This window comes from Hemitrygon akajei, chromosome 11, assembly GCF_048418815.1.
Source record: "Hemitrygon akajei chromosome 11, sHemAka1.3, whole genome shotgun sequence".
NCBI classification, from domain to species: domain Eukaryota; kingdom Metazoa; phylum Chordata; class Chondrichthyes; order Myliobatiformes; family Dasyatidae; genus Hemitrygon; species Hemitrygon akajei.
In genome coordinates, this window is record NC_133134.1 from 69,093,883 (window position 1) to 69,110,134 (window position 16,252).

General features: G+C 44.1%; 1 protein-coding gene across 8 annotated transcripts in view; it reads left to right on the forward strand.

The window, feature by feature from the left end:
- Positions 1-16,252, forward strand: part of LOC140735685 (myosin phosphatase Rho-interacting protein-like) — a 307,455-nt gene that overhangs the window by 95,893 nt on the left and 195,310 nt on the right. For all 8 annotated transcript variants that reach the window (XM_073061042.1, XM_073061038.1, XM_073061039.1 and 5 more), the window contains exon 4: positions 10,201-10,352. In XM_073061042.1, coding sequence (XP_072917143.1) covers positions 10,201-10,352 — 152 coding nt within the window. The remainder of the gene's footprint in view (positions 1-10,200; positions 10,353-16,252) is intronic.

The window sequence follows — 16,252 nt, forward strand, 5'->3', positions numbered from 1 at the left end:
TATTTTAAAAGCAACCCACATTTTCAAAATGGTTTCATGGATGTCCCAAAACTCCGTGGTTATAACATCTCAGAGGATCTTTCCTAGATCCAACATATTGATATAATCTCGAATAAAGCATGCCAGCAGCTCTACTTCATTAGCTTGAAGAGGTCTGGGATGTCGCCAAAGGCTTGTAAATTTCTGCAAGTTTATGGTAGCCACTTTCTTCCTCTCTGCCATCACATTTTCATAGAACGTCAAACATACAGCACAGTACAGGCCCTTTGGCCCACAATGTTGTGCCGACCCTTAAACCCTGCCTCCCATATACTCCCCACCTTAAATTCATCTATATACCTGTCTAGTAGTCTTCTAAATTTCACTAGTGTATCAGCCTCCACCACTGAATCAGGCAGTGCATTCCTCGCACCATCCACTCTCTGAGTAAAAAAAACTTCCTCTAATATCCCCCTTGAACTTCCCTCCCCTTACCTTAAAGCCATGTCCTCTTGTATTGAGCAATGGTGCCCTGGGGAAGAGGCGCTGGCCCTCCACTCTATCTATTCCTCTTAATATCTTGTATACCTCTATCGTCTCTCCTCTCATCCTCTTTCTCTCCAAAGAGTAAAGCCCTAGTTCCCTTAATCTCTGATCATAATGCACACTCTCTAAACCAGGCAGCATCCTGGTAAATCTCCTCTGTACTCTTTCCAATGCTTCCACATCCTTCCTATAGTGAAGCGACCAGAACTGGACACAGTACTCCAAGTGTGGCCTAACCAGAGTTTTATAGAGCTGCATCGTTACCTTGCGACTCTTAAACTCTATCCCTTGACTTATGAAAGCTAACACCACATAAGCTTTCTTAACTACCCTATATACCTGTGAGGCAACTTTCAGGGATTTGTGGACATATACCCCCAGATCCCTCTGCTCCTCCACACTCACAAGTATCCTGCCATTTACTTTGTACTCTGCCTTGGAGTTTGTCCTTCCAAAGTGTACCACCTCACACTTCTCCGGGTTGAACTCCATCTGCCACTTCTCAGCCCACTTCTGCATCCTATCAATGTCTCTCTGCAATCTTCGACAATCCTCTACACTATCTAAAACACCACCAACCTTTGTGTCATCTGCGAACTTGCCAACCCACCCTTCTACCCCCACATCCAGGTCGTTAATAAAAATCACGAAAAGTAGAGGTCCCAGAACCAATCCTTGTGGGACACCACTAGTCACAACCATCCAATCCAAATGTACTCCCTCCACCACGACCCTCTGCTTTCTGCAGGCAAGCCAATTCTGAATCCACCTTGCCAGACTTCCCTGGATCCCATGCCTTCTGACTTTCTGAATAAGCCTACCATGTGGAACCTTATCAAATACCTTACTAAAATCCATGTAGAGTACATCCACTGCACTACCTTCATCTATATGCCTGGTCACCTCCTCAAAGAACTCTCTCAGGCTTGTTAGACATGATCTGCCCTTCACAAAGCCATGCTGACTGTCCCTGATCAGACCATGATTCTCTAAATGCCCATAGATCCTATCTCTAAGAATCTTTTCCAACAGCTTTCCCACCACAAACGTAAGGCTCACTGGTCTATAATTACCTGGACTATCCCTACTACCTTTTTTGAACAAGGGGACAACATTTGCCTCCCTCCAATCCTCCGGTACCATTCCCGTGGACAACAAGGACATAAAGATCCTAGCCAGAGGCTCAGCAATCTCTTCCCTCGCCTCGTGGAGCAGCCTGGGGAATATTCCATCAGCCCCCGGGGACTTAAACGTCATAATGTATTTTAACAGCTCCAACACCTCCTCTCCCTTAATATCAACATGCTCCAGAACATCAACCTCACTCATATTGTCCTCACCGTCATCAAGTTCCCTCTCATTGGTGAATACCGAAGAGAAGTATTCATTGAAGACCTTGCTCACTTCCACAGCCTCCAGGCACATCTTCCCACTTTTATCTCTAATACATTTCCCTGCAAAAACATCATCCCAATTCACACCCGCAAGTTCTAGCCTTATAGCCTCATAATTTGCCCTTCCCCAATTAAAAATTTTCCTCTCCTCTCTGATTCTATTCTTTTCCATGATAATGCTAAAGGCCATGTCATCCATAAATACTGTCTTGTTACTTTGCAGTATTTATTTTTGTAATTCATAATAATTTTTGTTGTGCATTGTGCTGCAGTCTCAAAACAACAACTTTCAGTGATAATGAACCTGTTTTGGGGGCACAGATTAAAATTTCCCTTTTGGTGCTAGCTGATTCTATCCGATGGAGCCATGTCATCATGAGTTATGAAGGAAAGGTGAAACATTTACTGGGAATCTGCATGGGAACTTCTTCACTCAGAGGATAGTAGAAGTGTGGAACAAGCTACCAGAGGAAATGGTGGCTGTAGGTTCAGTTTCCACCATTTATTTAAGATGAGTTTAGATAAGTTACATGGACAAGGGGGATATGAAAGGTTATGGTTCAGGTGCAGATCAATGGGAGTAAACAGAAAATAGTTTAGAATGGACTAGATGGGCCAAATGGCCTGTTTCTGTGCTGTACTGCTGTATGACTGTATGGAGTACAATGTTGTCCCTCTGAGTTTAACTGCTGTCTGAGCGCACTCAAGTCCAATTTTGAAGTTGGGGAAATGGCAACTTCAAGCTATGACAGATTTCTAGACCCATATGTTTGTGTCTGTATTGCATTCAGTATTGTTTAATTGAAAATTCATGTAACATTGAATCTACCAGAGTAGCTTTGTTAAATTTGCTCAGACTAGTGCTGGCAGAAAGATATACAACCGAGAAAGTTGCAACAGTGGTAGAATCATGGTTCCTGCGCTCATATGATGAAAATATATCCAGAAGAATGTGTGATAACACTCATTTGCTACAAAGAGGCAACCAGGATCAACCGAAACTTGCAGCACTGTCTGTCAAGGAGCAACAGGCCATTTCTAATAGTTGAACCTCAATCAGATAACAGATGGTCTCCAACTGATTGTAGAGGGAGTGAGAGTAACAGAAGGTTTTATAGACAATAGGTACAGGAGTAGGCCATTCGGCCCTTCGAGCCTGCACCACCATTCAATCTGATCATGGCTGATCATCCACAATCAGTGCCCCGTTCCTGCCTTCTCCCCATATCCCTTGACTCCGCTATCTTTAAGAGCTCTATCTAACTCTTTCTTGAAAGCATCCAGAGAATTAGCCTCCGCTGCCTTCTGAGGCAGAGCATTTCATAGATTTCAAGTCAAGTCAAGTTCGACCATAACTGCTGGTACAGTGCATAGTGAAAATGAGACAACGTTTTTCAGGACCATGGTTTACATGACACAGTACAAAAAACTAGACTGAACTATGTAATTAAAAAAAACACAGAGAAAGCTATACTAGACTACAGACTGAATAAAGTGCACAAAAACAGTGCAGGCATTACAATAAATAATAAACAGGACAGTAGGGCAAGGTGTTAGTCCACGCTTCGGGTATTGAGGAGTCTGATAGCTTGGGGGAAGAAACTGTTATATAGTCTGGTCGTAAGAGCCTGAATGCTTCGGAGCCTTTTCCCAGATGGCAGGAGGGAGAAGAGATTGTATGAAGGATGCATGGGGTCCTTCATAATGCTGTTTCCTTTGCGGATGCAGCGTGTAGTGTAAATGTCCGTGATGGCGGGAAGAGAGACACCGATGTCATTCTCAGCTGACCTCACTATCTGCTGCAGGGTCTTGCGATCCGAGATGGTGCAATTTCCGAACCAGGCAGTGATGCAGTTGCTCAGGAAGCTCTCAATACAACCCCTGTAGAATGTGATGAGGATGAGGGGTGGGAGATGGACTTTCCTCAGCCTTCGCAAAAAGTAGAGACGCTGCTGGGCTTTCTTTGCTATGGAGCTGGTGTTGAGGGACCAGGTGAGATTCTCCGTAAGGTGAACACCAAGAAATCTGGTGCTCTTTATGATCTCTGCCGAGGAGCCGTCGATGTTCAGCGGGGAGTAGTCGCTCCGTGCCCTCCTGAAGTCAACAACCATCTCTTTTGTTTTGTTCACATTAAGAAACAGGTTGTTGGCTCTGCACCAGTCTGTTAGCCGCTGCACCTCCTCTCTGTAAGCTGACTCGTCGTTCTTGCTGATGAGACCCACCACGGTCATGTCATCGGCGAACTTGATGATATGGTTCGAGCTGTGTGTTGCAGCACAGTCGTGGGTCAGCAGAGTGAACAGCAGTGGACTGAGCACACAACCCTGGGGAGCCCCTGTGCTCAGTGTGATGGTGTTGGAGATGCTGCTCCCTATCCGGATTGACTGAAGACTGACCTAAAGTCTATGAACAGCATCCAAACGTATGTCTTTTTTGTTAGGTGGAGGGTGGTGGCAATGGCGTCATCTGTTGAGCGGTTGGGACGGTACGCAAACTGTAGGGGGTCCAGTGAGGGAGGCAGCAGGGTCTTGATATGCCTCATGACGAGCCTCTCGAAACACTTCATGATGATGGATATAAGTGCAACGGGAAGGTAGTCATTTAGGCAGGACACTGAAGACTTCTTCGGCACGGGGACGATGGTGGCGGCCCTGAAGCACATTGGAATGGTGGCGCTGTTCAGGGAGATGTTGAAGATGTCAGTGAGAACATCTGCTAGCTGGTCTGCACATCCTCTGAGCACTCTACCAGGGATGTTGTCTGGTCCAGCAGCCTTCCGTGGGTTGACCCTGCACAGGGTTCTTCTCACGTCGGCCACGGAGAGACACAGCACCTGGCATTTGGAGGAGGGGTGGACTTCCTTGCTGCCACATCATTTTCCGCCTCAAACCGGGCGTAGAAGTTATTCAGCGCATTTGGGAGGGAGGCATCACCTGCACAGTCAGGTGATGTTGTCTTGTAATTGGTGATGTCCTGGATGCCCTTCCACATGTGCCGCATGTCGCCACTGTCCTGGAAGTAACTGTGGATTAGCTGGGCATGTGCACGCTTTGTCCCTCTGATGGCTCAGGACAGTTTGGCCCTTGCTGTTGTTAAAGCTGCCTTGTCGCCTGTTCTGAAGGCGGAGTCGCGGGACCTCAGCAGCGCATGCACCTCTGTGGTCATCCATGGCTTCTGGTTGGCACGTATAGTGATGGTCTTGGACAGAGTAACATCACTGATGCTGTGTACTCCTTTAAGTTGGTAGAGTCGCCATCGGTTGCAGCCTCCCTGAACATGTGCCAGTCAGTGTGCTCAAAGCAGTCTTGAAGAGCAGAGATGGCTCCTGCTGGCCAGGTTTTCACCTGTTTCTGAACTGGTCTGGAGCGCCTGACGAGCGGTCTGTATGCTGGGATTAGCATAACAGAGATGTGGTCTGAGTATCCGAGGTGGGGGTGGGGCTCTGCCCGGTACGCGTCGGGAATGTTTGTGTAAACCAGGTCCAATGCGTTCTCCCCCCTCATTGCAAAGTCCACATACTGATGGAATTTGGGGAGCACTGACATGAGGATCGCGTTTTTAGTATCACCGGTAACAATAAACAGAGCATCAGGATGTGCGTTCTGCAGTTCGCTAATAGCCCCGTACAGTTCACAGAGCGCTTCCTTAGCATTAGCGCTGGGGGGAATGTAGACTCCGAGTACAAGGACAGAGGTGAATTCCTGTGGCAAATAAAATGGTCTGCATTGAGCTGCCACAAACTCCACTAACGATGAGTAGTGTCTGGAAACCAGCACAAAGTTCTTACACCATTCCGTGTCGATGTAAACACAGACACCGCCACCGCGAGTCTTACCGGAGACAGCTGCATCTCTGTCCAAACGAAACAAAGCTAGCCCGTCTAGCTGGATGGCAGCATCCGAAATCCCATCAGTGAGCCATGTCTCTGTGAAGACATACGCGGAGCAAACTCTGTACTCCCGCCGAGTATTACGTTGGAGTCAGATGTAGTCCATTTTATTGTCCAGGGAGTGGACGTTGGAGAGCAGAATGGACGGGAGAGCCAACCGGCTCGGGTTTGCTTTTAGCCTGGCACGGACTCCTGCCCGTTTGTCTCGCTTCTGCTTCCTCGCACATCGCTTTCGACGTCTCCATCTCCGGCTCCCAGCATCAGGCAGGTCCGAGGAATGTAGGCCCGTTCCCCTCAGCAAGCCGACGTCGTGTAATTCAGCCAGCAGATCTTTGTGGAGGTTTGTTTTTGGGCGATCTTTGTATTGTTGTAGTATCTGGCGATGGTAGATAGCCGCTCTGTTATCCATGTGCCCTAATCGAAAATTGTGTATCAAACTTAAAATAGAAAATTAAATTAAATTAAAGTAACACCAGGTCTGAAAGGCCGCTGCTGTTGTGCCACGCCTCCTCAGGATCCACCACTCTCTGGGTGAAAAAGTTTTTCCTGAGCTCCGTTCTAAATGGTCTACCCCTTATTCTTAAACTGTGGCCTCTGGTTCTGGACTTCCCCAACATCAGGAACATGTTTCTTGCCTCTAGCGTGTCCAATCCCTTAATAATCTTATATGTTTCAATCAGATCCCCTCTCATCCTTCTAAACTTCAGTGTATACAAGCCCAGTCGCTCCAATCTTTCAACATATGACAGTCCCACCATTCAGGAATTAACCTCGTGAACCTACGCTGCACTCCCTCAAAAGCAAGAATGTCCTTCCTTAAATTTGGAGACCGAAACTGAACACAATACTCCAGGTGTGGTCTCACCAGGGCCCTGTACAGCTGCAGATGGACCTATTTGCTCCTATACTCAACTCCCCTTGTTATGAAGGCCAACATGCCATTAGCTTTCTTCACTGCCTGCTGTACCTGCATGCTTACTTTCAGTGACTGATGTAAAAGAACACCTATATCTCGTTGTACTTCCCCTTTTCCTAACTTGACACCATTCAGATAGTAATCTGCCTTCCTGTTCTTGCCACCAAAGTGGATAACCTCATATTTAACCACATTAAACTGCATCTGCAATGCATCTGCCCACTCACCCAACCTGTCCAAGTCACCCTCCATTCTCCTAACATCCTCCTCATATTTCACACTGCCACCCAGCTTTGTGTCATCTGCAAATTTGTTAATTTTAATCCCTTCATCTAAATCATTAATGTATATTGTAAATAGCTGTGGTCCAGCACCGAGCCTTGCAGTACCCCACTCGTCACTGTCTGCCAACCAATTTTCTATCTATGTTAGTACCCTACCCCCAATACTATGTGCTCTAATTTTGCCCACTAATCTCCTATGTGGGACCTCATCAAAGGCTTTCTGTAAGTCCAGGTACACTACATCCACTGTCTCTCCCTTGTCCATTTTCATAGTTACATCCTCAAAAAATTCCAGAAGATTAGTCAAGCATGATTTCCCCTTCATAATTCCATGCTGACTCGGACCGATCCTGTTACTGCTATTCAAATGTGCCGCTATTTCATCTTTTATAATTGACTCCAGCATCTTCCCCACCACTGATGTCAGGCTAACTGGTCCATAATTCCCTCTCCCTCCTTTCTTAAAAAGTGGGATAACATTAGCTACCCTCCAATCCTCAGGAACTGATCCTGAATCTATAGAACATTGGAAAATGATTACCAATGCGTCCATGATTTCTAGAGTCACCTCCTTAAGTACCCTGGGATGCAGACCATCAGACCCTGGGGATTTATCAGCCTTCAGTCCCATCAGTCTACCCAACACCATTTTCTGCCTAATGTGAATTTCCTTCAGTTCCTCCATTACCCTAGGTCCTCTGGCCACTATTACATCTGGGAGATTATCCGTGTCTTCCCTAGTGAAGACAGATCCAAAGTACTTGCTCAACTCGTCTGCCACTTCCTTGTTCCCCATAATAAATTCACCCGTTTTTGCCTTCAAGGGCCCAACTTCGGTCTTAACTAATTTTTTCCTCTTCACATACCTTAAAGAAGCTTTTACTATCCTCCTTTATATTCTTGGCTAGCTTACCTTGGTACTTCATCTTTTCTCCCCGTATTGCCTTTTTAGTTATCTTCTGTTGCTCTTTAAAAGTTTCCCAATCCTCTAGCTTCCCGCTCATCTTTGCTATGTTATACTTCTCTTTTATTTTTATACTGTCCTTGACTTCCCTTGTTAGCCATGGTTGTCCCCTACTCCCCTTAGAATCTTTTTTCCTCTTTGGAATGAACTGATCCTACACCTTCTGTATTATTCCCAGAAATACCTGCCATTGTTGTTCCACTGTCATCCCTGCTAGGGTATCCTTCCAGTCAACTTTGGCTAGTTCCTCCCTCATGGCTCCATAGTCGCCTTTGTTCAACTGTAATACTGACGCTTCTGATTTTCCCTTCTCCCTCTCAAACTGTAGATTAAAACTTATCATATTATGGTCACTACCTCCTAATGAATATACCTTTTAAGTTTCAGGCCATCCTATTGACTTCCACGTTTTATAATTGGCTGGACCCCATTATTTGTACTGAAAGGTTCAAAATTTTGGGATGTATGGAATTAAATCACAGAATCATAAAAATAGCAAAGTGTATTCAGATAATGAGATACCACCTGCACATAATGTCTGTATTCCAGACAAAGCAAGAATAGGTCAGCACAGACAGACTTGTTGTACAATTATACGTGTGGGGGTTACAATACGACCATAAGATGAGGGCAGCATTCAGCTCAGTAAGTCTATTTGTCAAGGGTGATTTATTTTCCCTCTCAACCCATTCTCCTCCCTTTTCACTGTAAACTTTGACACTCTTCCTAAACAGGAACCTATCAATCTCTGCTTTAAATATACCCAATGACTTGGTCTCCACAATCATCTGTGGTAATGTATTTCACAGATTTACCACCCTCTGGCTAAAGAAATTCCTCCTCATCCCTGTTCTAAAATGTTAGTTACGTGAGCAATGGCTTTATAGCAAAACTAGGAATTACAGGATATAGAGAATGTGAAGCTGATTTCAACACCTTTTATCTATTTATTGTAACACCCTGGTTAAGATTTTTACTGCTATACTCTAAGTATTTCATTTTAGCAGTTACGTAAGAGCAGTCTTTTAGCATGTGATGGACACTGATGTGAGTCAGAGTCTTTTGGGTGGAAACTAGAAGACAGGAGGGAAGATGGCTCAGGATGCTGTCCCTGTTCCACAAGGTGCTTTGTGCAGATGAATTCCTTCAAGGGGAAGGACCAATACTCCTGTGGGGGAGCCCATTTGTTCGTAATCGGTTTTGAGAGACCTTTGGTGTTGTGTGCTTTCACGTAGACCACAAACTTCAAGATAAGCTCCAACTTATACACGAATGGACTGGGTTAACTATAATGGGCCCTATTTATTTTTCTTTTCTTTTTCCTACTAACAGTTCAATAAAGCTGAAATTTGTAAATATGCTTTCTTTATAATTCTGTGCAGTGGATGATCTGTTATTCCTCACCGACAGGTAATAGCATGTGGGCAGCATTTATACAGTAGTCGCTCAGATTGGGATGCAGATGGTCGAAACATCCTGGCTCCCCCGGTCTAGTGGGACCTAAGTTATATTGACCCTAGACATATGGAGTTCGAGAAAGGTGGTCTCACTGCTGTCCATTGGCTTGTTAGTGAGGGACTAACCAGCCATGTTTCTAGAGATGCCCTATAAAAATACAGAAAATATCCCATTGTGTGTGACCAGATAAGCATTGACACTGATCTAGAGAAGTTGATATGATCAATGTTTAAAGATTGATTGTACAGAGTGTTGAAAGATGTGAGGCACAATGGTTTAAAGGGATGTAAGTTTGTGGTTGAGATCTTTTAAACTGAATTGTCGATGGATAAACGACTAATGAGAGTAATGAACACGTGTCGTATGTACAAAACATCAGAGAGTAATGAACACGTGTTGTATGTACAAAACATCAGCAGAGTTTTAGTTGGATTTTACTTGGGCGTGTTGGAGGCAGGTGAATGGTGGGGGGAGAAGAGCAGCCCACCAAAGACAAAGACGGTGGACCAATTCACAGTAAGACAATAAACGTGCAAGCATTAATTTTAAGGAAAAGGATTAATTCCAGATGAATATTTCACAACGTGGATTTATATGAGTGCCTTTGACTTGTCTAAGATTTGAAGTAGGGAATTGAGTTGGCTGTATAAAATGATAAAAATGACATCTATTCACTAACAATTGAAATATAGTTTTAATGTGGTTTGTTTTTATGTAAAACCGTAAAATACTCAGAAAAATATGCTCAGGATTCTTTTTGCTCTAAACAGCCTACCACTCTTCCGCAAGGTACCATCAATATGAATCTCTCTACCGATGTTACTGATGGAGAGAGTAAGACAGCTCAGAAGAACTCTGTGTGTATCATAACACCAGAAAAACAGTACTTCATTCGTGCAGAAAGTAAAGAGACCATCAATGGGTGAGTGTTGTTTCTGGTATTACATGTTCAGATACGATGTGTTGTTTGGAATTGTGACTGAAGGTTTCAGCCTTTTGTGGATGTTCCATGAAGTTCCAGCATCTGCAGATTTTCTCTTGTTTAGTCTCTGCATGAGCTAGTTGGCAGACAGATCTTTGATTCCATTTTCAAGTTCAGGTTTATGGTAATCTTGACTGTACATGTATACAACTAAACAAAATAATGTTCCTCCAGACCATGGTGCACCCACAAAACACAACACACATAGCACGAAAACTAAAATATTGACATAAATAAGTTAATAAAATATAATTCAAATTGTATGCAGCACAGGTAAACAGTAAACAGCTTGCTGACTTAGTGATAAGACTCAGTAGTGGCAGAGTATTCATTAGTCTCACAGCCTGGGGGAAGAAGCTGTTACCCAGCCTAGCAGTCCTAGTCCTAGTCCTGATACATTTGTATCTCCGTCCTGACGGTAGTGGGTTAAAGAGATTGTGGGGTGGGTGGTGGGGATCCTCAACAATGCTTTGGGCCTTTCATCTGCAATGCTCCTAGTAAATGTCACAAATAAAGGGCAGGGAGACCTCGGTGATCCTATTAGTGGTTTTAACTGTCCTCCGTAGGGTCTTGCGGTCCAGTGCCTTACAGCCTCTGTACCACACAATGATATGGCCAGATAGGACACTCTTGATGGTGCTTCTATAGAAAGTTGTTAGAATGGGGCTGGGGAGCCTTGTGCATCTCAGTCTCCTTAAAGCGTAGATGCTGCTGTGCCACCTTCACTAATGAGGTGGTGGTGTGGGTCCAGGTTAAATCATCTGTTATGTAAACTCCAAGGAACTTTGTGCTCTTCATTCTCTCCATGGCAGAGCCATTGAAGTGCATTGGAGAGTGGCTGATCTATACTTTCTGAAGCTCACAATCTTCTCTTTTGTCTTGTTCACATAGAGTCTCAGGTTGTTGTTCTCACATCATTTGATAAAGCTCTGAACCTCCTTTCTGTCTGCCAGCTCATCACTTTTGTTGATGAGGCCAAGCAGTGTCATATTATCAGCAAACATGATGCTGCAGCTTGAGCTGAATCTGACAGTGCAGTTGTGAGTCAGCAGCGTGAAAGGCAGTGGGCTGTTAATCACGCACTTGCTTAGTGTGACGGGGTCCTGAAAGAGAGAGGGAGTTGTTATTCATCCCCGGACACCTTGTTATTAAGAGAGAGAGGCAAAGGCTGCTCGGAGATGGTGTTATGATTTCTCTGCAAGCACGTTTACACTTTTACAAGGACACTGTCAGCTTCTGTATCCTTACAGAGAGAAGGGAGGAGCTGTTTGATAGATAGCTGGTGTTCAGCATGGTGAGATAAAAAGACCTACAGACACATGGTTTTGGACACTGAATGAGCTTTGTTGTGCCCACAGAAAAGGTGGGTTTTGGAGGATCGATCAGGAGAATCGATCAGTAGCTCTCGCAGTGTGAAAAAGGTGTGACCGGTGGGGAATTATTCATGTGTCCAACCCTCGCCTGGGTTAATAATTCCACCACAGAAGAATGGTCCCCTGTGTTGTAGTCACAGTTGGTGACTTCCAAAGGATTTCGGAGGACAACGGGACGATTGATGACGTCAGCTTACCTGGAGACTCAAAACTCCCTCACTCTCTCTCCATCATTACTCGACTCAATACCACGAACTGAACTGAACTTCACTCATCATCGTAAGACTGTACCCATTTACCCCTAGGCTTGAAGAAGCTTGGTTTTCCTATTTCCACACTTTTATATATATATATATATATATATATATATATATATATCTATCGCTAACTTGTTTGATATATCGGCATTTATATTACTGTATTGCATAGTTACTAATAAATAGTATTAGTTTATAGCAATACCAGGCTTCACGGTGTTTTCTATTTCTGCTGGTTCATTAACCCGTCGCGGGGTACGTGACACTTAGACAGGACCAGATTTGTCAGTGAATGACCATGACCACCCCTCCCCCCATGCTTAAAACAGTAGTCACCTGCTACTTTGTGTTCTCTTACTCGTGGCTTTGAGTAATATTTGTGGGAAGATCCCTTTCCTGCAAGTTTTGAACCAATATCACCTTCCTTTGCAGACAAGGCTCAGAATCTGAATCAGGTTTATAATCAATGGCATGTGTCGTGAAATTTGTTAACTCAGCAGCAGCAATACATAATATAGAATAAATAAATAAATAACAGTATATGTATATTGAATAGATTAAAAATCATGCAAAAAACAGAAATAATATATATTACAAAAGTGAGGTAGTGTCCAAGGGTTCAATGTCCAGTTAGGAATCGGATGGCAGAAGGGAAGAAGCTGTTCCTGAATCACTGAGAGTGTGGCTTCAGGCTTCTGTATCTCCTACCTGATGGTAACAGTGAGAAAAGGACATGCCCTGGGTGCTAGAGGTCTTTAATAATGGACGCTGCCTTTCTGAGACACTGCGCCCTGAAGGTGTCCTGGGTACTTTGTAGGCTAGTACCCAAGATGGAGCTGACTAAGTTTGCAACCCTCTACAACTTCTTTCAATCCTGTGTAGTAGCCCCCCTCCCCTCCATACCAGACAGAGATGCAGCCTGTCAGAATGCTCCCCACAGTACATCTACAGAAGTTTTTGAGTGTGTTTGTTGACATACCAAATCTCTTCAGACTCCTAATGAAGTATAGTTGTTGTCTTGCCTTCTTTATAACTGCATCAATATGTTGGGACCAGGTTTGATCCTCAGCGATCTTGACACCCAGGAACTTGAAGCTGCTCACTCTCTCCAATTCTGATCCCTCGATAAGACGATTCCTTCGTCTTACCCTTCCAGAAGACCACAATCAGCTCTTTCATCTTACTGACGTTGAGTGCCATGTTATTGCTGCGACACCACTCCATTAGCTGGCATATCTCGCTCCGGTATGCCCTGTTGTCATCATCTGAGATTCTACCAACATTGGCTGTATCATCAGCAAATTTATAGATGGTATTTGAACTATGCCTAACCACACAGTCATAGGAATATAGAGAGTAGAGCAGTGTGCTAAGCACACACCCCTGAGGTGCACCAGTGATGATCGTCAGCAAGGAGGACATGTTATCACCAATTCACACAGATTGTGGTCTTCCAGCTAAGAAGGGATCCAATTGCAGAGGGAGGTACAGAGGCCCAGGTTCTGCAACTTCTCAATCAGGATTGTGGGAATGATGGTATTAAATGCTGAGCTATAGTTGATGAACAGCATCCTGACATAGGTGTTTGTGGTGTCCACGTGGTCTAAGGCCATGTGAAGAGCCATTGAGATTGCATCTGCTGTTAAACTATTGTGGTGATGGGCAAATTGCAATGGGTCCAGTTCCTTGCTGAGGCAGAAGTTCAGTCTAGTCATGACCAACCTCTCAAAGCATTTTGTCATTATAGATGTGAGTGCTACTGGATGATAGTCATTAAGGCAGCTGGTATTATTACTCTTAGGCACTGGTATTGCTGCCTTTTTGAAGCAAGTGGAAACCTCTGCCCTTAGCAGTGAGAGGTTGATAATGCCCCTTAATATTCCCTCCAGTTGGTTGGTAGAGGTTTTCAGAGCCTTACCAAGTACCCCATTGGGACCTTCTGCCTTGCGAGGGTTCACTTTCTTTAAAGACAGCCTAACATCGGCCTCTGAGACAGAGATCACAGGATCATGAGGTGTAGCATGGATCTTCACAGCTATAGTTGTGTTCTCCCTTTCAAAGTGGGCATAGAAGGCCTTGAGCTCATCTGGTAGTGAAGCATCGCTATCATTCATGCTATTGGGTTTTGCTTTGTAGGAAGTAATGTCTTGCAAACCCTGCTAGAGTTGTCGAACATCCACTGTCACCACCCTCATTCAAAATTGTCTCTTCGCCCTTGAAATAGCCCTCCACAAATCATACCTGGTTTTCTAGTACAGGCCTGGGTCGTCAGACTTGAATGCCACAGATCTAGCCTTCTGCAGACGACATACCTCCTGGTTCATTTATGGCTTTTGGTTTGGGAATGTACGGTAAGTCTTTCTAGGCATACACTCATCCACACAGGTTTTAATGAAGTCGGTAACAATGAATACAGTCCAGTCCACTGATTCAAAGCAGTCCTGTAGGCGCTTCTGTGCTTCCCTTGTCCAGACCTTGGTCCTCACTACTAGTGCTGCAGTCTTCAATCTCTGCCTATACTCAGGGAGTAGAAGTACAGCCAGGTGATCAGACTTCCCAAAGTGAGGGCATGGTATAGCATGGTAGGCATTCTTGTTTGTGGTGTAACAATGTGTGTTGTTTCCTCTAATATTGTGAGTGATCTGTTGATGGTAATTGCTTAGTGATCTTTTGCAGACTGATCTGGTTAAAGTCTCCCAAAATGATGGAGGGGGCATTAGGGTGAGCTGTTTCATGCATGTTGATCCCATTACTCAGATCATCTAAAGCCTGACTGATATTGGCCTGAGGTGGAATGTATACCGCTACCAAAATGATCCTGGAGAACTCCAGCAGTAGGTAAAAAGGATGGCACTTAACCACTAGATATTCCAGGTCAGGTGAGCAGAATTGGGACAGCACTGATATATTTGTGCACCAAGAAGAGTTGATCATAAGGCATACTCCTGCACCTCTGCTTTTGAAAGACTCTATAGATCTATCGTATAAATCTATATATAGTGTATAGTAAACCCGTCGATCTGAATGGCTGCATCTGGGATGGAAGGGGTTAACCAGGATTCCGTGAAACAAAGGACACACGTGGTCGTAATATCCCTCTGATTCAGCACCCCAGCTCTGAGATCATCAATTTTATTCACCAGAGACTGCATATTTGCCAGCAAGATAGTCAGTATTGGGAGTTTAAAACCCCGTTTCTTTAAACGCATTTGTATCCCTGACCATGCTTCCTTCGTGGAATTCTACGAGGGCGCATCCGTCCACAATCAGTATTGTTTCAGTGATAGTTCATTTAAACAGGCTGAAACGAAAATATTTAGTCGTATCCATTGAGAGTTCTGCTACTACTCGTGTCTCCCCTAGTTGTCCCGGAAGTACTGAATCAATCCAAGTGTCTATTGTGCTTTATTTCTTGTATATCTCTATAAGATGTCACAAGTTGAAGTATCTCATTTATTTCAATAACCCTCTCATAATAACTGAGAATTAACAGCCATTGTGTTTCATGACTACTGTTTTGTTTGTATAATTACTTCTCTAACCCCTTATTTTTGGTTATTCAAAAATACAGAAACGTCAACTGTACTTTTTCTTCCATAGATGCTGCCTGGCCTGCTGAGTTCCTCCAGCACTGTGTGTGTGTGTGTGTGTGTGTGTGTGTGCGTGCGTGCGTGTGTGTGTTGCTCTGATCACATTGAACTACATAAATAGAACAATTTAGCCAAGTGTAATATAACACAGACCAGTTGTGAGTATATACAGAGTAAAGTCAAGCTGAGACTATGGGCTTAGAGCTGGTGTAGGGAAAGCAAATGTCCATTTTGCCATAGGTTTACTTTGAACATATCCACACCATCCTGAAAATTCCACGGCCGTTCCTTTTACATTGTAGGTATTTCCAGCACTTTACCTTTTGCTGTTACGTGCTACCCTGAGATTAATTCTCTCTTCATCTTTGGTAATATCTTGCACTATATGTCTTCAATTTTATTGACATTTAGGCTTTTTTAAAGCCTGTATGCATGGTTGAACAGACTGCTAGATTATGATATAATGAAAATTATGGATAATGAGTAAATGCTCTGTAAGCCTGCTCTGGCATTCAACAAGAACATGGCTGATCTGAGCATTGTCTCATTTCCACTTCCCTACCTCTTCCTAGTAATTGAGTTAATTGACCAGAATCTATATTTGCATATAATATATTCAG